The sequence below is a fragment of the Phyllostomus hastatus genome, unplaced genomic scaffold (genome assembly GCF_019186645.2).
Source record: "Phyllostomus hastatus isolate PE091 unplaced genomic scaffold, TTU_PhHast_1.1 phas_contig_17, whole genome shotgun sequence".
Lineage (NCBI taxonomy): Eukaryota > Metazoa > Chordata > Mammalia > Chiroptera > Phyllostomidae > Phyllostomus > Phyllostomus hastatus.
In genome coordinates, this window is record NW_025333664.1 from 8,620,121 (window position 1) to 8,643,713 (window position 23,593).

Consider the following 23,593-nt stretch of genomic DNA (forward strand, 5'->3'; position numbering starts at 1 on the left):
TGTTAATTACAAGATGTCTAGGAGAAGGCTCTTGGGAGCCTGCCAACTGCCAGCAAGAAAGTTCTCGTAAAAATAAAACTGGTTTAGTAATGAAGTGACTCTGTCAGACTATTTTGTTTTCTGTTTTAAATAGAGCAAGATCAGCTCGTGTTGAGTTTGTATTGGATGAAGGAGCCCTTTTATATTCTCTTTTTTCCCTATTATTATTTTCAAATGTTACCACCCCAGATTTTCCACCTGTTCTTTAGAAAAACTGCATTAATTCTCTGCCCATGTTTCTGATGACATACATGTCCTGTTTCAGCACCGCATGCGCCCTGAAATCGCCCGGCTTTTGACCCCCCACATTTACCAGGATCTAGAGGATCATCCCTCTGTTCTCAAATACGAGAAGATTAAGGTGAGTCTGCCCTACCCCCCTGCTGCTGCCGGTCTGCTGCTGCTGTCAGCAGCCTAGGGGCCTGTATTTTTCTTAGGATGAAAAGGGGCTTTCAGAAGGGCATTGAGCCAGCTTTTTAAAAATAGTTTTTAAGAGGAGGAATATAAATTTTGATAGTATAGACCTGGGTTTTGAATCCCAGCTCTGCTAGTTAGTAGCTGTGTTACATTTTAGCAAGTCATATACCAATTCTGAGTATTAGGGTCTTCTTCTGTTCAGTGAGAGTGATGGCTGCTGCCTCGTTGCATGTGGGATTGAAGGGGGTGAGGTATGTAAAGCCATCAGCACAGTAGAGTGCTTATGAGTTAGCTCCTCTCTCGTCGTCATAGCTGCTGCTTATTCCCTGACCTGTAGTGGTTGGAGTGTGGGTGGCTATCATAAATACTAGTATCAAACAAGTGTCTTGAAAACTAAAATGCACGTAAATTCTTTACCTGTTTCACTGTTTGTCAGTGCTCCAAAACAAAGCCCATGGTGACTACAGAATCAAAGATTGTGGTACAGAGTATACAGAAAGCCTTCAATGTCTCTGTCTCTCCGGAACAGGGTCAGTGGTCAATGAATGTGGCAATAGAAAGAAAAAGCTGCCATGAGTGAACTTTCTAACTTGTCGCTTATTTTCTTTTTTAGGGGGTCTCTTCCAACCTTTACTTTATAGAACACAACTTTCCTGAACAGGAAATCCAAGAAGGCAAAAGCCACCAGAATCAGCATGAGGCTCATTTTGTGGTAGAGCTGTGCAAGTACTTCCTGTGCCAGGAATACCTGCCCTCCCAGATCACCATCCTCACCACCTACACCGGGCAGCTGTTCTGCCTGCGCAAACTCATGCCAGCTGAGACATTTGCTCGTGTCAAGGTCCATGTGGTGGACAAATACCAAGGGGAGGAGAATGACATCATCCTCCTCTCGCTAGTACGGAGCAATCAGGAAGGCAAGGTGGGTTTTCTCCAGATATCTAACCGCATCTGCGTGGCCTTGTCCCGCGCCAAGAAGGGGATGTACTGCATCGGAAACATGCAGATGCTGGCCAAGGTACCCTTGTGGAGCAAGATCATCCATACCCTTCGAGAGAACAATCAAATAGGCCAGACGCTCCGGCTGTGCTGCCAGAACCACCCTGATACCTACACTGTAGTATCCAAAGCGTCTGACTTCCAAAGAGTGCCCGAAGGAGGCTGCAACCTACCTTGCGAGTTCCGACTGGATTGTGGGCATGTCTGCACTCGTGCCTGCCACCCTTATGACCCCTTGCACAAGAAGTTCCAGTGCATGAAGCCATGCCAGAAGGTCATCTGCAAAGACAGACATCGGTGCCCCCTTGTTTGCTTCCAGGAATGTCAGTCCTGTCAGGTGAAGGTGCCCAAAATCATTCTTCGGTGTGGCCATGAACAGATGGTCCCTTGTTCCTTGCCTGAGTCTGATTTCTGCTGTCAAGAACCTTGCTCCAAAGTCCTGAAATGCGGGCACAGATGCAGCCACCCATGTGGTGAGTCCTGTGTGCGGTTGTGTTCAGAAATGGTCAGCGTGAAACTCAAGTGTGGGCACAGTCAACAGGTGAAATGCGGTAATGTGGAGGACCTCAAGTATGACCTGCCAGTCAAGTGCACCACCAAGTGTGGCGCCATCTTGGACTGTGGGCATCGTTGCCCTGGCTCCTGCCACAGTTGCTTCGAAGGGCGCTTTCATGAGCGCTGTCAGCAGCCCTGCAAGCGCCTGCTCATCTGCTCACACAAGTGCCAGGAGCCGTGCATTGGCGAGTGCCCACCCTGCCAGCGGACCTGTCAGAACCGCTGTGTCCACAGCCAGTGCAAGAAGAAGTGTGGGGAACTGTGCAGCCCGTGTGTAGAACCCTGTGTTTGGCGCTGCCAGCATTACCAGTGCACCAAACTCTGCTCTGAGCCCTGCAACCGACCTCCATGCTACGTGCCTTGTACTAAGCTGCTAGCTTGTGGCCACCCCTGCATTGGTTTGTGTGGGGAGCCGTGCCCCACAAAGTGCCGTGTCTGCCACCAGGAAGAAGTCACCCAAATCTTCTTTGGCTTTGAAGATGAGCCTGATGCCCGCTTTGTACAGCTAGAAGACTGTAGCCATATCTTTGAGGTACAAGCCTTGGACCAGTACATGAATGAGCAGAAGAATGATGAAGTTGCCATCAGGTTGAAAGTCTGCCCAATGTGCCAGGTGCCCATCCGTAAAAACCTGAGATATGGAACCAGCATCAAACAGCGACTGGAAGAGATTGAAATGGTCAAAGAAAAGATCCAGGGCTCTGCAGGGGAAATCGCAACCAGCCAGGAAAAACTTAAGGTTCTGCTGGAGGGGAAGAGTCTCCTCCACCAGATGCTTCCTGGAGACTTCCTGATGTTGACAGAGAAGCTGGCCCAGAAAAATCTGTCAGTGAAGGACCTGGGCCTTGTTGAGAATTACATCAACTTCTATGACTACTTGGCTAGACTGTGGGATTCCCTGAAAAAGGTGCATTTCTCGGAAGAAAGCAAAGTGAGGACTCGACTAAACCAGGTCCATGAGTGGCTAGCCAAGAAGCGTTTGAGCTTTACCAGCCAGGAATTGGATGACCTCCAAAGTGAAATCCAGAGGCTCACATACCTGGTGGACCTCCTGACCCGCTGCAAAATGGCAGAGGGGAGAGTGAGTGGTACTGTAGCAGAAGAGGTCTGCATTGTCCGCAGAATCCTTGAGGGAACGTGTAAGTTCACCCAGGAGGATGAGCAGCTTGTGCAGAAAAAAATGGAAGCTCTGAAAGCCACCCTTCCCTGCTCTGGCCTGGGCGTCTCGGAGAGAGAGCGTGTACAGATCGTCAAAGCCATAGGTTTACCTCTTGGCCACTGGTTCAAGTGCCCCAATGGCCACATCTATGTGATTGGCGATTGTGGGGGAGCCATGCAGAGGAGCACATGTCCGGACTGTAAAGAAGTGATTGGGGGAGTGAATCATACTCTGGAAAGGAGCAACGAGCTTGCTTCCGAGATGGATGGAGCCCAGCACGCTGCCTGGTCTGACACGGCCAACAACCTGATGAACTTCGAGGAGATCCACAGGTTGATGTAGGAAGATGGCACACGGCTGCCTTTTGCCCTGACCACTGTATGGCTGGGGTTGGCTCCTTTATGAAGAAATCAAAGTTTCTTTTTTATTGTCTTTTAGTCTTAGCACCTACTTAAGGATCCACTTTTAGGGCTTGCCCTCATTTGTTTCTAGATTAACCCCTGCGCTAGATTAAGCACTTTACCTCCAGAACTGAAAACAAAGTTAACGTATCTTTTTTTCTCTTCTGCAAGTTAGTGGACAGACTCCCTGGAGCGGGTTTGGGGCTACACATTGGTATCTCTGGGTCCTGACTCCATCAGATGTTTGTTTTTTATTTTTTGCACTGCTCTGGGGACGGAGTGTAAACTCAGTGAAGAAGACTCATTCTAAGTGCCAGGTCTTAACTTGCGGACTAACTTTCATTCTAATAAACAGCTCCGAGGAGTTGTTTATGAACTGCTTATCCTTTCAACCAGCACAAGAATCCCTCTTGGCCTTCTCAGGCACCCTCATTCCAGGAAATGAGGCATGTGATAAGACAGACTTCACTAACTCTGACCCAGTTACATATTTACTGAGATGGAGAAAAATGCGACTATCCACAGCTGGGTGCTTATGCAAGAAGCCCAGACTAACTAAGGAGTGATCCTCATCCCTGCACCCTTTCCTGCGACTTGCACTTTGGGACAGCGGTTTCTTTGCATGTAACAGGAAAGGTTTAGTAGCAGTGCTGGTTCTCTGGGGTCCTGAATGGAACTAAACTCATGTTTGGTAGCAGCACCTAAACGTGACCCTTTACCCCAACACCATCTGTTGCAGCTTCTGCCTGTGCAGGGTTAGCATGCCAACAGCTTCTGCAGGCCCCAGACCCATGCCAGAAACCAGCCCCCCAGGCCTGCCTCCTGCGTACAGTCTGTCAGTCCATCGTTTCCTAGAACACTTAGGCATCTCAGGTCTTTCTAATGTTGGTGACAAAATCTTTCCTATGTACGCACTTCCTTTTTTTGTCTACTATGCACTTTAGCCTCTAAAGCTAATAAAAACATTGCAAGAAATCAGTGGTCCATGTTTGTCAACCTGAGACAGGCTGAGGATGGGGGCAGTTTGGTTTCTGCGGTTTGGGGTGTTCATGTAGCTGGTGAGTCATTTTTACTCATGGTAAACAAGATTTTTTTCCCAACGTGTACAAAAGGGTATGTACATATGCTTGAAGTTTGCTTCTCCAGAGGCAACCTTGTTAAAGCTTTATGAGTCCTTCCAGAGATCATCTATGCATATGTAATGTATCGCCCTTAAGAAAGAAAAATACAGTTCTGCACTTGGCTTTTTTAGCCTGATGACCTAACTTGGGGATGTTGCTGTAAGCACATACAGACGGTGAGTCAACCACATTCCATCGTGCAGGTGTGCCATTATCTACTGAATTAGAACCCTCTGTTGGCAACTGTTAGGTGCAGCCTAAATGAATAGCTTCGAGCAATCTTCAGTGTGAGGGTATGGGCTACCAGATAGCACCACTTCTTTTTAGCTGGGACTGGTGGGGGGGGTGCTCTGTGAACTTGAAATTATAAACTTTTCTCAAGAGGTACCCCCTAGCTTCCATCTAATTCTCAAAGGGACTTGTGAGTTAGAAAAGGATGAGAGCCATCCATCTTTGGGGTAAAATTTTTTTTTTGTTTTTTTTTTTTAGGGTATAGATTCAGGTAGACCCTGGTTTTCAGAAAGTTAATCCATCTGTCCAAGCCTGTTTCTTGATCTGCAAAATGGGGGTAATAGTACCTGCCTCACAGGGGTGTAGTGAATGAAATGCAGTGCTCATTTCACTCACTGCATAGAATGTCTCGTACACAGTTCATGCGAAGTGACAGCTTTTCATTTTAGGACATCAACAGAAGAGAGAATTCCTCACTCCACATCTAGCTTCTCTACAGGCACAAAGATACATTCCCAGTACATGTGGCAGGGGCCAAGCTCGTGGTCTGGGGGCAGACCGTGTGCTATTGAGGGAAGAGAGGAATAAAACAGATTGGTTTCTTATCCCTGCCCGCAAAATACATTTGGTATATCATGTAAAAACTAATCAGCAAGAGGGAGCTTTGGCTGACCGACTTTTTTAATGTACAAATGACACAGACTCAAGTTTGAAGAATCGTTTTTACAAATAGAGAAAAGACCAAGCCAGGATGACTTCCCACAAGGAAGGGATCTAAGGGCCACCCCCACGAACTTCTTCAGGCCACCACGGCTACTTCCTCCTTTTGTACCTATTAAGAAAATCAGAGGGGTCAGATATATGGTGACCGGAGGAGACTACATGGGGTGGTGAGCACACAAGGCAATATACAAATGAAGTATAGAATGGTACATGTGAAACAACGTTATTAACCAGTGTTACCCCAATAAATCTAATTTTTAAAAAGATCAACCAAAAAGACCAACCCCCAAGGCCAAAAAGAGGGAGGAGCTCCTTTCCCATGACAAAAGGTTTCTTTTCCAATCTCAAGAGAGTCCTAACCTCATCCTCCAAAACTGCAAGTATTACCTGGTGTTAGATTTAAAGTTTCCTCCTCGTCTCTGGTGGGGCAAGCCTAACTGTTTCCTTTCTTCAAAGGAGGGGCTGTGGGTGAAGAGGACGAGATGCTGAAATGGCACGCTGGTATAGACAAGTGGGTGGTCTCACCCTCACCCCACCGGCTCCCACATGAAGCAACGCGACTGGAAGAGGCCCTCCCTTCTCATGCACAACATGGAATAAAAGTACTGGGGAAGCACAGTCTGTCTCTACCCCTCCCCAGGCCCAGGGGACTGGGAGGAGGAGTAGACAACACATTCCCAGAGGCAAACCAGGATCCACTGGGATTCTATCGCTCTCCTGAGGAAAAGCTCTATTTCTGAACCAAAATGTGTCTTTTTACCTTCAAGGCAAAAGGACCTCGACACCTATTTCCTACTGTTCTCACCCTGGGATCCACAGATGGGCTGGTGAGCGGGCAGGCGGACAGAAGCCCTTGAAATTATAAGCTAGAGGTATATGAGAATTGGGAGAGGGGAAGGAGGGCGAGAACTCACAGCTTTCATCAAAATACCAAGAGCTTCGTAATGACTTAAAACCCTACCCAGCTCGATACTGCTTCAGGGCCTTCTTGCTCGTGTTGGTGAGTTCTTCATCAAATACCGATTTCTTCACCTGTTTTTGCTTCTTGGCTGTGCACAAACAGAATGGGTTAGATACGTCCTCTTTGGCCCAAGCTCCTAAATCCCCTTAAGCTCAAGGTAATGGTTACAAATTCAATGGATGGTCTGGACTCATGATTGATTGACATGAAGGCCAGACAGATTCTGGCAGAAAAGCGATTAGGAATAAGTAATACCAGGTGTGAAGGAACAGCTCCAAAGCATGACTGCAGAGTCCAAAGTGAAACGGACCACTTACACGTGGAATGGGCCACAGACCCCCTTTACTTAACTCTACCCTGACCCGCACCGCACCTCCAAGTGGCAACTGGTAGGCACTTAGGCTCCAGTGTCCAAAAGGCCTGGTTTCAAATCCTAGCTATTCCCACTAAGCACAGGGTCACTTTACCACTTGGAGCCAATAAAGACACAGCTGTATACACCAGTACATACTCGTTACTCAAACCCTAGGTTCTCACCACCATCCCTCTCATCTTCTCCCTGACCACAAGCACAGATTTCCCGAGAGCGCCTTCCTACCAGCTCCTGTGGGCTCCCCACCCGCCTACCAGGGCCCCTCGCCGGCTCCTCCTCAGGCATTGCGCGGGCTCGCTTGGCTCTGCGGTTCCTCTTGGCCAGCCGCTCAGCAAACATCTGGGCCTTGAGGATTTCAAATTGGGACCTTTCCTCCGCCTGGAGAGAGGAGGATTTGTGAGTACGGGACAAACCAGGCAGCCTCGGTTCCGGCGGGTAAGGGCCCAACTCCGACGGGGAAGCCACTCACCGTCATCTCCCCCTTCTTCTTGGTATCCTTTATAAACTTCTTCCTTTTCTTCTTTCCTCTTAAGGCCAAGTCAAACTCCTGCAGAGCCTTGGCAACTGGGATGAGAAGAGGGCACGAGATTTCACGTACTGTTTTGTATCTTTCTTTAAACTTACATTAAGAAATGCACATTTTCTGAAAAGATTTTATCTATTTCTTTTTAGAGAGGAGAAAGGGAGGAAGAGAGGGAAGCATTGATGTGTGAGACATTAATCAGCTGTCTCTCATACGCCCCCTACTGGGGACCTGGCCCACAACCCAGGCGTGTGTCCTGACTGGGAACCCAACCCGCAGCCTTTTGGTCCGCAGGCCGGCGCTCAATCCACTGAGCCACACCAGTCAGGGCAGGACAAAATAATAAATACATATAACATCTGACCTACAAATCTACTTTAAGGAATTTATCCTGCAAATCAGATATAATTACTTAATTGTGAAAGGGCATCTGTACAAAGTTATTCACTACATGACTTGTTAATAGTACCAAAAGATTAGAAACTACCTCAGTGTTCCTCAACAGGAGACTAATGAAATAAATTATAATCAACCTATTTGATGGAAGACCAGACAGGCATATTTTTTTGAAGGAAGGAAGGGAGGAAGAGAGAGAGGGGAGGAGGGAGGAAGGAAGAAATGAAAGAATGGAAAGAAAGAGAAATAAAGAGAAAGGAAAGAAAGAAGGAAAAAAGAGAAAGAAAAGAGAAAAAGCAAGAGAAAGTGGCTATGTATGTGCCTGTAGAAAATGATCTCCAAGCTATAAAATTAATTGAAAAAAGCAAGGTGTAGAACAACGTGAATTCATTTGTTTTTTTTAAAAATAGAATGGGAGGGAATATTAAAAATTATCTTCCTGACTTTTATTTTTAATTGTGGCAAAACATATAACAAAATTTGCCAATTTACCTATTCTCAAGTGTACAATTCTGTAGCGCTAATTACATTCACATCATGATACAAACATCACCATCTTCTGTTCCTAACACTTTCTCATCATCCCAAACAGAAGCTCTGTAACCATTAACTCCCTCCCCTGACCCCTGGTAATCTCTATTCTACTTTCTGTGTCTATGACTTTGCCTATCCAGGTATCTAATATAAGCAGAATCATCATAAATATTTGTCCTTTTGTGTCTGGATTAGTTCACCCAGCACGTGTTCATGGCTCATACTTGCAGCACGTACCAGAACTTCATTATGGCTAAATACTATTCATTCCATGGTATATAGACACATTTTGTGTGTCCATTCACCTGTTGACAGACATGGGCTGCTCTCACCCTTTGACTATTGTGAATGCTGCGTCAACAAACACTGGCATATAAGTATCCATCTGAGTCCCCGTTTGCAATTCTTTGGGGTATAGACCTAGGGGTGGAATTGCTGGGTCCTATGAATTCCATGTTTAGCTTTCTGAGGAACATCCCTGACATACTTTTTTCCTTCTTCCTCTCTTCTTTGGTCTGGAACCAGCTCCTCTCAGGCTCGTGGTTCTGCGCCTCCTTCCCCTTCTCCAGGAGCTGCTTTGCTGTGTTGATCTGTGGGGACAGCAAGAGGAGGCCTGCCATGGAACCCCTACCTGATAACGCAGAGCGGGGCAGCTGCAGGAAGCCACTGTCCGCCAATGCTTGGGGCTCTGATGACCTGCTGCAGACACGGGACTCAGGGGGGCTGCTGCAGTGCGCTTCCCCAGCGGCGCTGGGGACCGGGGCCCTCCACACAGCCTCACCTGGGCTTCCGATCGTTGCATCTCTCTTTCTTCAGCCTCGAGCTGGAGAACTGCGTACACATCTTTCTCCATTTTCTCAATCTTGTCTCGAAATTTCAGGATGACGTCTTAAGGGAAGAGAACAAAAAAGATTTTAAAATAAGGGTGAAGACTATGTAGCCGATGCAAATAATGTAAATATGTATTCAGTGACTCAGCAAACTGGTTTGTCTGTCTGTTGGACGTATGACTTCCCTGCTTATCAAGCTTGTAGGCCCAGCCCAGGTGTTCATGTTGCTCTTAAAGCAAATTCTGAACTCCTAAGCATGGCCCCTGCCGACCTCTCCGACCTTCTGTCTCCCTCTTGCTCACCATGCCCTGGGCCCTCTGGCCTCCCTTCCCTTTTACCGGCACACAAAGTCTGTTCCTGACTCAGAGGCGTGGCCCTGGTGTTCTCTGCTTCACACACTCTGTCCCCAGACCACTTGTGACCACCTCATGCTTGTCAACCAGGGCTCATTTCAAACGCCATCTGTCCAGAGGCCTTTCCTGAACAGCTTTTCTAAAGTAGGCACTCCCCACCCCCGCAGTTCTCAATCACCACTTCTGTTAGCTTATTTATTATGTCTTTCTCCCACCAGAGGATCAGCTGGTTTTTTTCCTGCTGTATCTCCAACCTAAAATAGAATAAATAGCACCAAGCACACAGCAGTACTCAATAATTGTTTGCTGGTCGAATGAATTAAATGAAAGAAAAAGACATATACGAAGGGAAAAAATGTCAGAAGGGATATGTATGGCCCTGGCTGGTGTGGCTCAGTGGATTGAGGGCTGGCCTGTGAACCAAAGGGTCACTGGTTCAATTCCCAGTCAGGGCACATGCCTGGGTTGCAGGCCAGCCCCCCTGTGGGGGTGCGTGAGAGGCAACCACACATTGATGTTTCCCTCCCTCTCTTCTTCCTCCCTTCCCCTCTCTCTAAAAACCAGTAAATAAAATCTTTTTTAAAAAAGGATATCTATCCAAATACTACAGTGGTGAGCTCCTTGACATACAATTACATTTTTGCTATTTTATTTACTAATTTCCAACAGTGAATATGCACTGTTTTTGTAACTTTAAAAAAGGATGTGTATTATATGACTCCTGTGGATAAGACGAACAAAAGGCACACAATGTGTCAAAAAACAATGAGTGCTGATGTCCTCCCTTCCCTCTGCCCCTCCAGGACGGCGGGACAGAAGGAAATCAGTGGGGATTTTGCCCCAAGAAGAGCTTCTTTCCCCCAAGGCTGGAAGATACCTACAAATGAAGCGCTTGCGGCACAAACCTATCACGAGTCTCTTTTACACCCACAGAAACTGAGACTGGGCGAGCTGAGACCTGCCCAGGGTCGCCCAGCCAGGAAGCAGCAGAGCAGAGATTGGAAGCTGGCTCCTGATGGCACAGCTCCTGCTCTGACCCACCGCCTCCTGGCCCTGCCTTGCCCTGCCCCAGGGTCCGACCTAGACCACGCCCCGCCCACACCCTGCACAAGCAGCAGCAGCAGCGCCTGCTCACCTTGGGGGAGTATCCGGGCTTTCACAGGGGCCTTGGCGGCTTTCACGATCTCCTTCAGCATCTTCCGCTCCTCTTCTCCCACCAGAGAGACCGAGCGCCCAGCTCTGCCGGCACGCGCTGTGCGCCCCACCCGGTGGACGTAGTGCTTGACGGTGTTGGGCATCGTGAAGTTGATGACCTGGAAGGTCGAAGCAGGTATGATCAGCGGTCATACCTGGGAGTTAGGGAAGGACAGGGACACGGAGGCAAAGAGACTCCCACCAGGAGTGCAGCGGAGGTGGAGCCTGCTCACCGTTTTGACCCCCGCGATGTCGAGCCCACGGGCTGCCACATCTGTGGCCACAAGGATGTCGATCTGTTCATCCTTAAAGCGCCTGGAAATTGCCACAAAAAGATGTTCATTCAGACTCCCAAACCCCAACAATGCTCTGCAGGGGCCTGAGCCAGCACAAGGAACACGAATCCATTTGGAGTCAAGCAGCAGAGTGCAGACCAGCACAGCGGGGACAGACCCTAAATGTCAGCCCATCGGTACCCACACTGCCCCCTGGTCCACAAAGAGCAGCAGGCACCATATGCAGTGGCTCCTACACGCGGGGAAGTCTGGGAAAGGCAGTGCTAGACCACGGGACGTAGCATGCGCGGACATCTCAGCATTCAGGGCAGCTTTTCTCTAAAAAACAGTTCTCAGCTGCCGTGATCAACGGGCAGTGGCAGAGCTCCGAAGAGTCCCTCTTTGCCCGCTGGGCTGACTCGTTTTGTGAGAGTTACACGAAGAATCACACCTGCGAGCACACTCAACAGGGCCTGGCAAGGGAAAGGGTCAAGAAACAGCGGCCAGCTTTGATCCCAGCTCTCCTCCTGTCAGGCCAAGGTTTGTCCACTGCTCTGGAGCGGCCGTCAAGAGCAACCGTCAAGAGCGACGCAGGCTGAACTGTCCCCCGTCAGAATCTCCTGCCGTGACCCCACTCAGCGGTTCCCACGCGCAAGCCTTGGGGCTTGAGTGTCATCCTCTGTGAGACCACAAAGTCGGAGTTCTGAGTGTGTATCTAAGACGTCACCTTCCAGGGGAACGGCACTGCCTGTCTCCCTGTTATTGCCCTAACGTGACTTCTGGGGGTATTTTCCCTCGTGCGAATGACAAGCGCCCTCTGTGACCTGCCCACAGAAGGGTGGATGGGAGCCAGCCCCCACCCCGAACTTTACCGGAGGGCCTCCAGCCGCTGTGCCTGGGACAGGTTGCCGTGGAGCTCGCCCACCTGCAGTCCCATGAGCCCCAGGAGGATGTGCATGCGGTGGGCCTGCTTCTTGGTCTGGGTGAACAGCATCACGTGGTCGGTGAAGGTCCTTGTCAACAGAGCTGGGCGGGACAGGAGAGTGAGCCAGCAGCCGTCTCCGAAACAGACTCCCTCCTCGCCTGCCAAGTGTCGCCGTGCCTGGCACCAGGGTGCCTGGCACCAGGGAGGCAGGTGAGGGAGGTCCCTGCCCTTGTGAAGCTCACATTCCAGGGCGCAGACAGAGAAGCAGGTCCCCAACTCCCAAGGGTGATAAATGCAGGTGAGAGGGTGCAGGGCGGATGGGCAGGTAGCTTCAGCGCTGGCCTGTTTTGAGCTGAATGACAAAGGAGGCTCATCCAGGAGAAGATTTGGGGGAAGACCCCAGGCAGAGGAGGAAGCAGACAAAAGGGCCCCGAGGAGGACAAGCCTGTGGGTCTGAGAAAGTGACAGCGGGCAAGTGTGGCTACAGCTCCAGGAGCAAGTGCAACAAGGCAGGAAGGGGCCAGACACAGAGGGGCTTCCAGGATCCACCAGGGAGTGCGGATTTTAGTCTAAGAGCAGTGGAAGGCACCAGCGGGCTTTAAATAAGGAAGTAACAGGAGCCAAATGCTCATTTGTAAACAGTTGGGGTTTTTTTTAAGACTTTACTTATTTATTTTTAGAGAGAGGGTGAAAGAGAGGGAGAGAAACATCAGTGTGTAGTTGCCTCTACTACACCCCCAACTGGGGACCCAAGCCCACAACCCAGGCGTGTGCCCTGGCTGGGAACCAAACCAGCAACCCTTTGGTTTGCAGGCTGGCACTCCATTCACTGAGCCGCACCAGCCAGGGCGTCGTTTTAAATGACCTGCAGCATGGAGAGTGGATGACCAAGGGACAAGGGTGGAAGGAGGACAGCCACGTAAGAGGCTGCTGCAACAATCCAGATGACAGAGAGCAGCAGCCTGGACTAAGGCCAGAGGGGCAGCGGGGGAAGTGGCTGGCAGTTCAGCAGGACCGGCTGGTGGGAGGGAGGTGAGGCAGCGGCAGAAAGGGAGGGAAGGCTCACATCGAGCGTGAGGGCCGAAGGAATGGCAGCACCACGCACTGGGTCAGTGGATGCTGGATGGAGGAGACTCCAGGGCAAGACCCAAGTGCCCCAATGCAGCAGCCCTCGTGAGGCCACGGGACTCTGGCACCCCGCCCTGCCCAGTCCCACCCCGGGCTTTCACCTGCCACGATGGCTTCCCGGTCCCCTTCCCGATTGGGCCGGATCCGGACGAATTCCTGCCGCAGGTAGGGGGCCACATCCGTGTTGCTGTTCACGAATATCCGGACGGGGTTCTTCAAGGAGACAGAGGCCAGATCTTTGACCTGCCAAGCACAGAGACAGGGATGCTCGCCAGCCTGCCGGGGGGCAGAGACGGAGGCAAGCTGGTGCTCGCCCCAGGTCTCTTCCCCAGCCCAGGCCGGGTCCCCCGGCGCTGCCTTCTGCATCCGCCCCGCCGAGGAGACTCCCCGAGGCCCACCTCCTCTGTCATCGTGGCTGAGAAGAGCATAGTCTGGCGGTGGTGGGAGCACATTCGGATGATCTCCTTCATCTGCTCCTCGAAGTACTCATCCAGCATCCTGGGGAGCGGGGGAGGGAGGGAGTCGAGAGGAGGGGGCTAAGCTCACTCCTCTCACGGTGAGGGGCAGAGAACATCAGACAGGCAATGTGTTGGTGGTGTCGCTGCTTATGTTTCAGGCTCGTTTATTTGCTTATCTTATTAGCACTAACAAGAGTCACTAAGAATTATCATTTGGCCACATCTGTGTAATCTTTTTTGTTTTTCTTTCGGCTGAATTATTTGCAAAGAGTTATATATATATATATCATGCCACCTGATGCCGAAATATTTCAGCACACATTGCCAAAGAACAATGGCCTTCTACAGAATCACAATGTCACTGTCACACCCAAGAATTTGAAGTGTCTGGATAAACATGTAAAATACAGTCCATATTCAGATTTCCCTAACTGTTCCCAAATATCATTTCCTAGTTGTCTTCTTCATTTTTTAGTCCAGGAACCAAAGTCCCTGTGTTGCCTCTGGCTGGCATGTCTCTTCAGTCCCCTTAGTTTAGAAAAGTGCCCTCCGCAGGGAGAACATGCAGGGGTGCAGACATGCACCCCGCTCCCACCGCATCAGGAGACACAGGTCCTCAGTGGGTCCCAGCACCACTGATGTGATGCGGTCGCATGGCTGAGGGGGCACCTGCCAGCTCTCACCACCGGTGGAAGAACGTTTTCCTCTTTGTAAGGAATAGTAGTCGGTGAGATTACCTTGACTCTCAGCTGACGCAGTCCTTCCCAGGATTTCTCCCTCTGGGCCGGGCCCCAGTTGAGAACCAGGTATTAACTACGTTCAGCTGTCGTGTCTCCTTAGTCACTTCAGTCTGGACCTCCCGTAGCCTTTCCTGGCCTTTTGAGATGCTGACGTGACTTGGGGTTTGTTTTTATTTAATTTTTTTGTACACTATTTTTTAATGATTCTGACGTGTTTGAAAAATACAATTCTCTTTCCCTTTAAAACCTAAATCCAATCGTGTTCCCTTTACTTCCTTCAGGCTTCAAGAACGGTTCGTTTGCTATGTCAGTCAGCCAATTATTCAACGCTCACTGAGCATCTGCTAGATCCCAGATGCGGCCCTGGGCACTGAGATGCGGCAGCAAGCCGCACACAGCTGGCCTTTGACGAGTATGTTCTGGGGCAGGGGCGGGACACAGCCGCCACACCAGCACTCAGGTATGGATGAGGGAGGCCAGCGAGGCCCAGCACCTCGGGGAACAGAACGTGAGGTAGGAAGGGGACGGTGAGGCGGGGGAATGGGGCGAGGGCCGGACTTGCTATGGAGAGTGAGTGACCAGCGAAGGCCCCGCAGATAAGTGGCAACAGGAGCAGAAACCTGAGGAGGTGAAGGGAGCCATTCCGAGCTGAGGGCAAGGCAGATGCAGAAACCCCCCAGTGGGCGAGTGCTGGCAGGATGTACCGATGATGTCTAGTGGGCATGGAAACGGGGAGGCAGGCACGGCACTAAGAATCCTGGCCGGAACAACCGAAGGAATGGGTTGCCGTGTACGAGGGTTGCCGTGTACGAGATGGAAGAGAGAGGGAGGGGCACACGGATCAGAGCTCGGTTAATGGAGATGCTGCGATTCGAGAGTAAACCTGAACAGCCTTGGGGGTTTTGTGGCTTCCTTCCCCTGCCCCCACCTCCCTCATCAGTCTAGGTCATTACGACTTTATTCTGTCCAGTCATAAAGGAAAGAGGTGAGCAGATGGGACACAGAGGAGACAGCAGGAGGGAGCGAGTGAGCCCCTTGTCACAGCGACAGAGGCTGTTTGTGGCCCTCTCTGTGCATGGTGCTTCACCCAACTCCCCAGGTGAACCCTCAACACCACGAGGTGGGCACTATGCTTATCCCCTACCGACAAACCAGAAAATGTTCTGCTTTGACAATCTAAATGATGTTTCCGAATCTCAGTTAGGAAGTGGCAGGATGTGAGCTACCCTCCCTTCTAACCATCACATTACAGAAGGAGAAAGAGCGCAGGATGGTCTGGGCTCAGCATGGACAAGGGCCCCGACGTGAGCAGCCGAACTGGTGAGAGCCACGCAGAGTAATACGGGGTGGCGGGCCCCCATCTGGGGCTGGGGCCCTTTGGGGCCCCGAGGAGTACCTGTCGGCCTCATCCAGGATGAGCACCTCGATGCTGCTCAGGTGGAAGGAAGGGCAGTTGTGCAGGTGATCGATGAGCCGGCCCGGGGTGGCGATGAGGATGTCGGGCACTGCCCGAAGAGCTGCTTCCTGAGACTTCACATCCAGGCCGCCTGCGAAGAAAGGAGCCCCAGCAGGCAGGCAGTTCAGCCATTCAACGCTGCAGACGGAGTCCTGCCGCCTGCCAGGTCTCTGCCAGATGCAGGGGCAACAGCAGAGAACACAACTGACAAAGGCCCCGTGTGTGTGGATTTTATAATCTGCTTGGAGGGACAGATGACTTCATTACAACTGTGTTAAATGCAAACATCACAGAAGATGGTGACAAAAAGGCACTTCAGATTCATGCCTCTGAGGACTGAGAGAAGCTGCAACACTGAGGCCTCTCCACATCGCCTTCGACGTCCCGGGGCAGAAGGAGGGTGAAGTGGAGGTTAGATAACGTTATCAGAAAAATACTGCCCCGAACAGAATTCACGCAAAGCAGAAATTATATCCTAAATTTGCTCAGTACCGAGAAAGATTTTTTTCATGATTTCGAAGTTTCATTCTGTAAGACTGGTTAAGTCTCCATTAAGCCCTTGCCGCTGCCCTTCCCCAGTATCTGCTGTAAAAACACACTGTCCGGGTCTTAAGTGGAGTCAGTCACGTCAAGGCTTCCCTGGCACCTGTCAACCTCGGACGGCGGGGCAAATGCATCCTCCGCCACATCGCGGCGTCGCAGGGGCTGGCAGCCCCCAGCCCGACACTCACCCACAGCCAGGCAGGTGGTGATGCTGCAGAACTGGGCCAGCTGCTTGACGACCGAGTGCACCTGGATGCCCAGCTCCCGGGTGGGCACCAGCACCAGCACGCGGGTCACTGGGGCCTGGCGGGGTTTGTAGATCAGACGCTCCAAGACGGGCAGCGCGAAAGCGGCAGTTTTACCTGGAGACACGGGCAGGAAGAAAGCAAGGAGAGGAGCTTCATCCCCTTCCAGGTTTTAGGTTTTCACCTGAGCCCAGAAAGACACTATGGGTCACTGGTTGCAGGGGGTCTGCTGACGCTCCTCTTCGCTTAATTCTGTCAGGGCATCTCCTTGACCCGGCCCGCCCGTCTCTTCCGTGACAGGCCCTCGTCACAGGAGTCAAGAGTTTTATAAAGGGGTGTTGAATGCAACATTGTATATTAGTGCAGTTAATTATACAGTAAAAGTGTCATCTAATAAGATACTCTGCAACCATTTTTTAAAAAGCCAAGAGTATTTAAAAAAATAAAAAAATATATAGTATTTTTTTTTAAAGGGAGCTACTAAACAGAATATACAGTGTTTTACGTTAAAAATTATATTTGTGTATTTAACAAAGTAGCCTTTCGGTGAGTCCACCTGGAGCCTATTCCAGGCTGGACGTCGTCCTCCTGCCTCCCCTCCCCCCGCCCCCCCCCAGGTCCCTGTGGCTCTCACCTGTCCCAGTGGCTGCACAGGCGCAGATGTCTTTCCCCAACAGTCCCACAGGTATACACGCCTTCTGGATCGGGGTGGGCTGCTTGAAGTTCATGGCTGTAATGGCCTGAAGAAGAAGGACAGAGTTCGACAGCGGGAGAGGGGGAGTCTCAGCATGAAACACACGAGGCCGATTTCCAAACAAGTGGCATCTCCCGGTCATTCAACGCACAAACATTTACTGTGCCTCTTGTGTGTGAGGCACTGTCCTGGGCACTGAGAATACAGCAGTAAACAGAAGAAGGGGAGTCTTCACATCAGACAGAAAAAGAATACATGTCCTATGAAGACGATGGCTATGGAAAAGGCAGGAAGGAAGGGTGGAGGACAGGAGTGAGTGAGTTTTGGTTTACAGTGGGGTCATCAGGAGGGTCTCACTGAGCAGAACCCGGAAAGCAGCAAGGAGCCATGCAAGCAGACTTCCAGAAGACTATTCCAGGCAGGGGGAACAGCAAGGGCAAAGGCCCCGAGGAAGAAGGCACCTGACGTTCGGCAGCCAGCGAGAAAGCAGTACGGCCAGAGCAGCACAGTGCTGAGATGTCATCAGAGGCACCCAGACAGGGCTGGGCCCTACAGGCCACCATGGAACTTTCTATTGCAGAGGGTTCTGGGGCAGCTGTGTGGCCAACGGAGTTCAGGGAGGCCAAGAGCCCAGGTACAGGGCGACTGCAATAACCCGTGGTTGTCAGAAGCAGCCACTACCTTCAGAAGAGGGCGGGAAAGGTTCATGTCCTGGAATGAGAGGCTTTCATCATACTGAGAGGCGTCTTCAAAAAATCCTCCTGCTTCCTACACCGCAAAGTCAAAAGACAGAATGAGAACTCAGCAAAAAGGGCCCAAGAAAGCAAACAGACCCTAAAATCACGTGAGGTGGCAAAACCAAGCTGCACGCCGTTTCCCAAGCCCACGCTCACCTGTCCTTTCTTCTTCTTCTTCCGCTCCTTTACTTTGAGTGTGTCTGTGGAGGGAAACAGAGCTGATACCTAGGGCTTCTCCTTACCGAGCATCCACAGTCTGCTAGACGCTGTCTGGAGTGCTGAATGCGGCTCGCTCACTGGGCCCACTCAACAACGAGAGGGCGCGACCGGCAGGAGCCTTGTTTCGAGACAAGGTTGCTGTGCAGCAGCGCAGGCCAGTGTCTCACCTCAGGTCAGACAGGCAGCAAGCGCGCTGAGTCCCAGAGGGCAGGGGCTCAACCGCTCTGCCGTGTCATGATGCCCTGGCTCTCGTTTCTGCAGCGGATACTCATGGAGCCCCCACTGCAGGGCTGGACCCACCTGAGGGGGGATGGGGGGGACCTAGCACCCAAGTAAGTTGGAGTCACAGAGGTGCTGGCAGCCGTGTGAGGCTGGAGATGAGGAAGAGTAACCCTGCCCACAAAGCACAACCCTAACGAGATCCCAAGAAAAAAAGAGACGATAAGAGAAAGGAGTTTGAACACGGAGACCTTAAATCCAACTGTGTAAAGAGCACGGGCAATCCCACAAAGCAGAGGCAGATGCTCTCCAACGTCCTGTTCCTGTTCCTAACGGCACCACTGAGCCGCCCACCTGCTTTCGTGAGGATGTTCTCCTCGGCGGACGAGTAATCGGTCTCCGACTCATCTTCTGGGCCTTCCTTGTCTTTCCCTTCAAGGTCTCCCTGCTCCTCCGGATCAGAGCCCTCCTTTGCTTCTTCCTCCTTCTCCAACTTCCCAGACTTGGCTTCTTTATCCTGGAAAAAAAAAATGTACAATAAAGCAAGGCGACGACAAGCTTCAGAAAATCCAGAACCTACGAAGAGCAACACTGTGCTCTGTGGATTCTTGGGGAGTAGTAAGAACGATGGACACATGGGGGAACCTGCCTACACCAGGCAGACTTCAGCTCAGGCTTGGAGAGAAACGGGGGAGGATGGCGGTGGGAGTAGGGCGGGGGGTGGTGTTGTGGAGAGCACAGCTGTGGGCTACACTACGAGGAGAAGTAACTGCTTTGCCTTCTCACCTCTGTTTTCCTTTTCTTTCGAACTTTCTCAATCTTCTCATCTAAGGTAGTGGCTGCCCTCTGCAGATGAAAACACACAAATGAAAAGAACATTCATATGGGAAAGAGACAGAACAAGATTTCTGAGGGTTGGATCTCAGATGTTAACATAAGAAAAGGTTGTCTGTCCTTCGGAAGATTGACCAATCCACAGATTACTCACAGCCAAAAGGAACGTTAATTAAGTGGTCTATTTGTGAAAGAACTTTTAGTTACCTGGAACCAATAAAAACATCCACATTTTAGAAGGTGTTTACTATTCAGAATAATAGTTACCAAGAGATGTCACATTATATCTGAATGCTACTTAGAAAAACTTCCCCTTACCAATCAGACATAATTTAGCCTATTAACTAAAATGTTGAAATCCACCCTGGTTGGTGTGACTCAGTGGACTGAGCACCGAAAGGTTACAGGTTCAATTCCCAGTCAGTGCACAGGACCTGTGGGCCACGTCCCCAGTAGGGGGTGTGCAAGGGGCAACCACACACTGATGTTTCTCTCCCTCTTTCTCCCTTCCTTCCCCTCTCTCTAAAACAAAAGTAAATAAAATCTCTCTCTGAAAATAAATAAAATCTTTTAAAAAAAAGTTGAAATCCCAGCAAATTCAGGTAATGCTGGATAGTGCTAAAACTTTAGAAAGGGTTAAGGAATGGAAGGCCCTCTCTGTGCATGCGCAAAGCTCCCTGAACTGCTAGGGCGCTTACCACAACTACAGTTAACTGTGTAATCCTCGTCTAGTTGTTTTCTACCCTGCTAGACGGTAAGCTTTATAAGGCCAAGTCTTTCATTACACTGGGTCCATATGAACAGAAAAAAAAGGAACACCCTCTGAAGATGACCTAGAAAAGACAACACTGTTTTATTTCATTCAGAACAAGGACCAACAACAGAGCCTGGACTAAACTGCTCTGAGCGGGCACTATTTCTCTTTGAAATGCATGAAATACAGAACAACTTTCATGCATCCTCTCACTTGTTAATCAGACCCAAGAGGAACATGGGATCCTGGCAAATAAGCAGATGACAATGACATCTGCGGAGCTTTGACTATCCTGTGTGGGAACCAGGGACTCTAAACAGTAAGGTCACATGAGATTACCTGGCAAGTGACAGAAATGACAGTATCTGTAGGGCAAAGTCTGGCTATCAGAAAACACCTCTACTGGCCCTGGCTGGTGTAGCTCAGTGGATTGAGTGTGGGCTGCGAACCGAAGTGCGTCAGGTTCGATTCCTAGTCAGGGCACGTGCCTGGGTTGCAGGCCACAGCCCCCAGAAACTGCACATTGATGTTTCTCTTTCTCTCTTTCTCCCTCCCTTCCCTCTCTAAAAATAAATAAATAAAATCTTTAAAAAAAAAACAAAACACCTCTACCAAGGGTGCCTGCTAGACTGTTCTTCGTTACAAAGGTTTCCTTCTAATATTCAAAACAAGGAGTGAACACCTAAAAAAAAGACCATTTTTAACATAGCTATGTATATTTTTTTAATATCAAACAATTTATATGCAATGTTTGGTATTTCTAAACCATTGAACTAGTATTTTCAGGTTTCCTTTAAGACTTTTTTTTCACATTTCAATGTTTATAAAATCAAGAAGAGTCTGTCATTATATATACTAAAGTCAGTCTGAGCTCACCACCCCCTCCTCCAGGAAAAGCTGTCATGGACATTTTAATGAAGGCAATAAAATATTGTTGGTATTTTAAAATATCATCTGTAGATCAATGAACGTGTTTGTAACTGAAGTCTGCAATAAATCTATTTTGCACTTGTTTGGTTTTAATCAGGACTGTGGGTAACTTATGATTTCTCCCTACCCATCAAAACTATACCACGTATTTCCAAAGGAGTTCCAATATCTGCTGAATATAAGCAGACGGCAAAAGGCGGTGAGCTCAGGGTTAGACTCCTTAACACACTGTCCCACCCTAACAGCCCAAGGTCCGGAACTGCCCATCACTACCAGCCTCACCTTCTTCTTCAGCTGGCTCATGACATCGGCCATGGCCCAGCCGCCATCGTACATCCCCTCCTTCTCAGTGAAAACGAAGTCAGGGTTGAAGTCGGCACTGCGGTTCTTCTGCAGGGCTTTCTGCTTTCTGCCCAGCACGATGGGCCCCTGAGAAGAGGGAGAAGACGGGTGACCCTGGGACTGAGATGAGAGAATGCAAGAAAAGGAAGAAGAAAATGAGGGAACCCTTGCCCTGGCTGGTGTAGCTCAGTGGATTGAGCACGGGCTGGGAACCAAAGTGTCCCAGGTTCGATTCCCAGCCAGGGTACATTCCTGGGTTGCAGGCCATAACCCCCAGCAACCGCACATTGATGTTTCTCTCTCTCTCTCTGTCTCCCTCCCTTCCCTCCCTAAAAAATAAATAAATGAAAAAAATCGAAAAAAAAAAATAAAAGCAAATATTTAAAAAAAAAAAGAAAATGAGGGAACCGGAGGAGAGAAAAGAGGACTCTACAAGGCAGAAATTGACAGATGACAAGAAGAAACCGACTGGTCTGTAACTGTTACAGGAGATTTTAACACACCTGTCTCAGTAATGATCAGTCAGGCAGACCAAAAAATGAGTATCTCTGTAGAAAATGTGAACAGCACGATTATCAAGCTTCACTTCAATGAACACACACAGAACACTGCCCCTACGTTAGAGAATGAACATTCTTTCTGAGCACACATGGAGTAGTTGCAAAAACGAGTCATGTAATAGACATTTCAGCAAACCTTCAGTTAGTTTCCAAAAAGTCCATTTATATAGAATCTGTTCTCTGCCCACCATTCAGTTAGGTCAGAATCACTAACAGAAGGATAACTTCAAAAACCCATGCATTAGGAAACTGGAAAGGAAGGAAGACAGGCTGATCTGTGTCTTCGGGATAAACTGAGAAGAAAAAACCTGGACAACTAGAAAGTGTTACACTGACTTATACTCTGGACTTAAACAACCTCATAAGAATTCTGACCCTCGGTTTCCTTCTTAGTGATGATCACTATTTCTCAGGGACCTCATTTAACTACTGATAGTTGCATAGCACTTCATACTTGAAGTTTTGCATTACCATTTGCTGTATTTGCTTTACTCCTTTTTTATAACAAGTTTTCCATTCAAGAATCAATTCTGGTGGCTAAGTGGAGAATACACTAGAGGTGGGCAAGAGAAAGAGCTGGAGACCAGGTGTATTAGTCCACCCTGGGTACCCAGGTATTCTAAGTACCGAAGGCACAAGATGTCAGTGGCCTGGACTAGGAGGAAGCAGTGTGGATGCAAGGTTTCTGGCTTGAGATGGAGCAGGTTGGGAGGGTAAGGGAGAGAGACTAGCGTCCAGCTTTGGAGCAGTTAAATTTGGGGAAGCCACGGGACACCCAAATGGCAGTGTCAGTAGACCCCAGGTCGCAGAGGGGAAATCACTCCTGCTGGATTATGAAGAGCGAGGACTTTTTTTCATGACATTCATCCCTTTTTAACTGCCATACTACCTAATGTCTGGAGCCCCACCCCCACTGCAGCACAAGCTTCAGGAGAGGGGTGTCCTCGTCCATCTCGTTCATTGCCCTGTCCCGAATGCTCAATATCGGGTGTAACACATGCAAATATTGAATAAGTACTGGCGTAACGAACGAATGGGTAACCACAGCTCCCCGAGCAGGAACCAGGCCTTGCTTCACCTCTGGATCTCTGTTACAAGGCTTGGATTAAATACCAGTTCAGTGAATGAGTACTGGGTTCACCAAGGCGACACGGAATAGCACGGGCACAGTGCGGAGGTGAGGAAAAGTCGTGGCGAGCAAACTGAGGAAGATCTTGGGGTCCCCGTGACACCCTTCTGTAGACACAGGACGGCCTGGCCGGCTGGGGGATGCTGAGGATTTGGGGGCGGGGGCAGGTGCAGAGGAATCACAGGGAAGGAAAGCTGGTCGAGGACATTTGCCCACCGCTGCGTCCGGACCCCCGATCGGCTCATACCTCCTCCGCCTCGTCTCCGGAGTCAGACTCGGACTCCACGGGCACCTCATCATCGTCGCCTATGGTGCCGATTAAACCCAACTCCTCCAGCATGTTGCCGCAGCGGCTACTTCCGGAAAGCCGCACGGCGTGCAGGCCGGCTCTTACGTTTTCCGCGACGATCCGGTCGTCACTGCTTATGTCACTTCCGTTTTGAAGGAGTCCCAGCCAGGCCAACGCGCCCGAATTCTTAAGTGCGCCTGCGGCACTATGGGGCGTGGTTTCTTGTGACAAAGGGGCGGGGCTCTGTCTTAGATTTCATTGTTTTGGTGCTGGGAAAGCAGTGGAAACGCTGGAGTGTGCGAGGGGC

The 23,593-nt window shown here is 49.9% G+C and overlaps 2 protein-coding genes across 2 annotated transcripts in view; one reads left to right on the forward strand and one right to left on the reverse strand.

The window, feature by feature from the left end:
* The window catches only part of ZNFX1 (zinc finger NFX1-type containing 1), a 25,309-nt gene extending 20,764 nt beyond the window's left edge, over positions 1–4,545 (forward strand). The window contains exons 13-14 of the mRNA XM_045832670.1: positions 305–400; positions 1,070–4,545. Coding sequence (XP_045688626.1) covers positions 305–400; positions 1,070–3,511 — 2,538 coding nt within the window. The 3' untranslated portion in view covers positions 3,512–4,545. The remainder of the gene's footprint in view (positions 1–304; positions 401–1,069) is intronic.
* Positions 4,546–5,585: 1,040 nt separating this feature from the next.
* Positions 5,586–23,393, reverse strand: DDX27 (DEAD-box helicase 27). Its single transcript, XM_045832916.1, has 21 exons — positions 23,245–23,393; positions 21,249–21,395; positions 19,235–19,294; positions 18,803–18,965; positions 18,167–18,210; positions 17,955–18,041; positions 17,214–17,319; positions 16,523–16,696; positions 15,732–15,882; positions 13,536–13,635; positions 13,239–13,380; positions 11,957–12,110; positions 11,043–11,124; positions 10,751–10,928; positions 9,214–9,320; positions 8,920–9,022; positions 7,449–7,543; positions 7,234–7,357; positions 6,607–6,694; positions 6,033–6,107; positions 5,586–5,754 (listed from the first exon to the last, which is right to left on the reverse strand). The coding sequence occupies exons 1-21, from the start codon at positions 23,335–23,337 to the stop codon at positions 5,736–5,738; spliced, it is 2,292 nt and encodes a 763-aa protein (XP_045688872.1). The 5' UTR covers positions 23,338–23,393; the 3' UTR covers positions 5,586–5,735.
* Between the last annotated feature and the right edge of the window lie 200 nt (positions 23,394–23,593).

Coding starts and splice junctions, on each gene's coding strand:
- DDX27 (XM_045832916.1), bottom strand. CDS start 23,337: ATGCTGGAGGAGTTGGGTTTAATCGGCACCATAGGCGACGATGATGAG. Junction 18,966..19,234: donor GAAAGAAAAGGAAAACAGAG/GTGAGAAGGCAA, acceptor TTTTTTTTCCAG/GATAAAGAAGCCAAGTCTGG. Junction 6,695..7,233: donor GGAGCCGGCGAGGGGCCCTG/GTAGGCGGGTGG, acceptor GTTTGTGCACAG/CCAAGAAGCAAAAACAGGTG.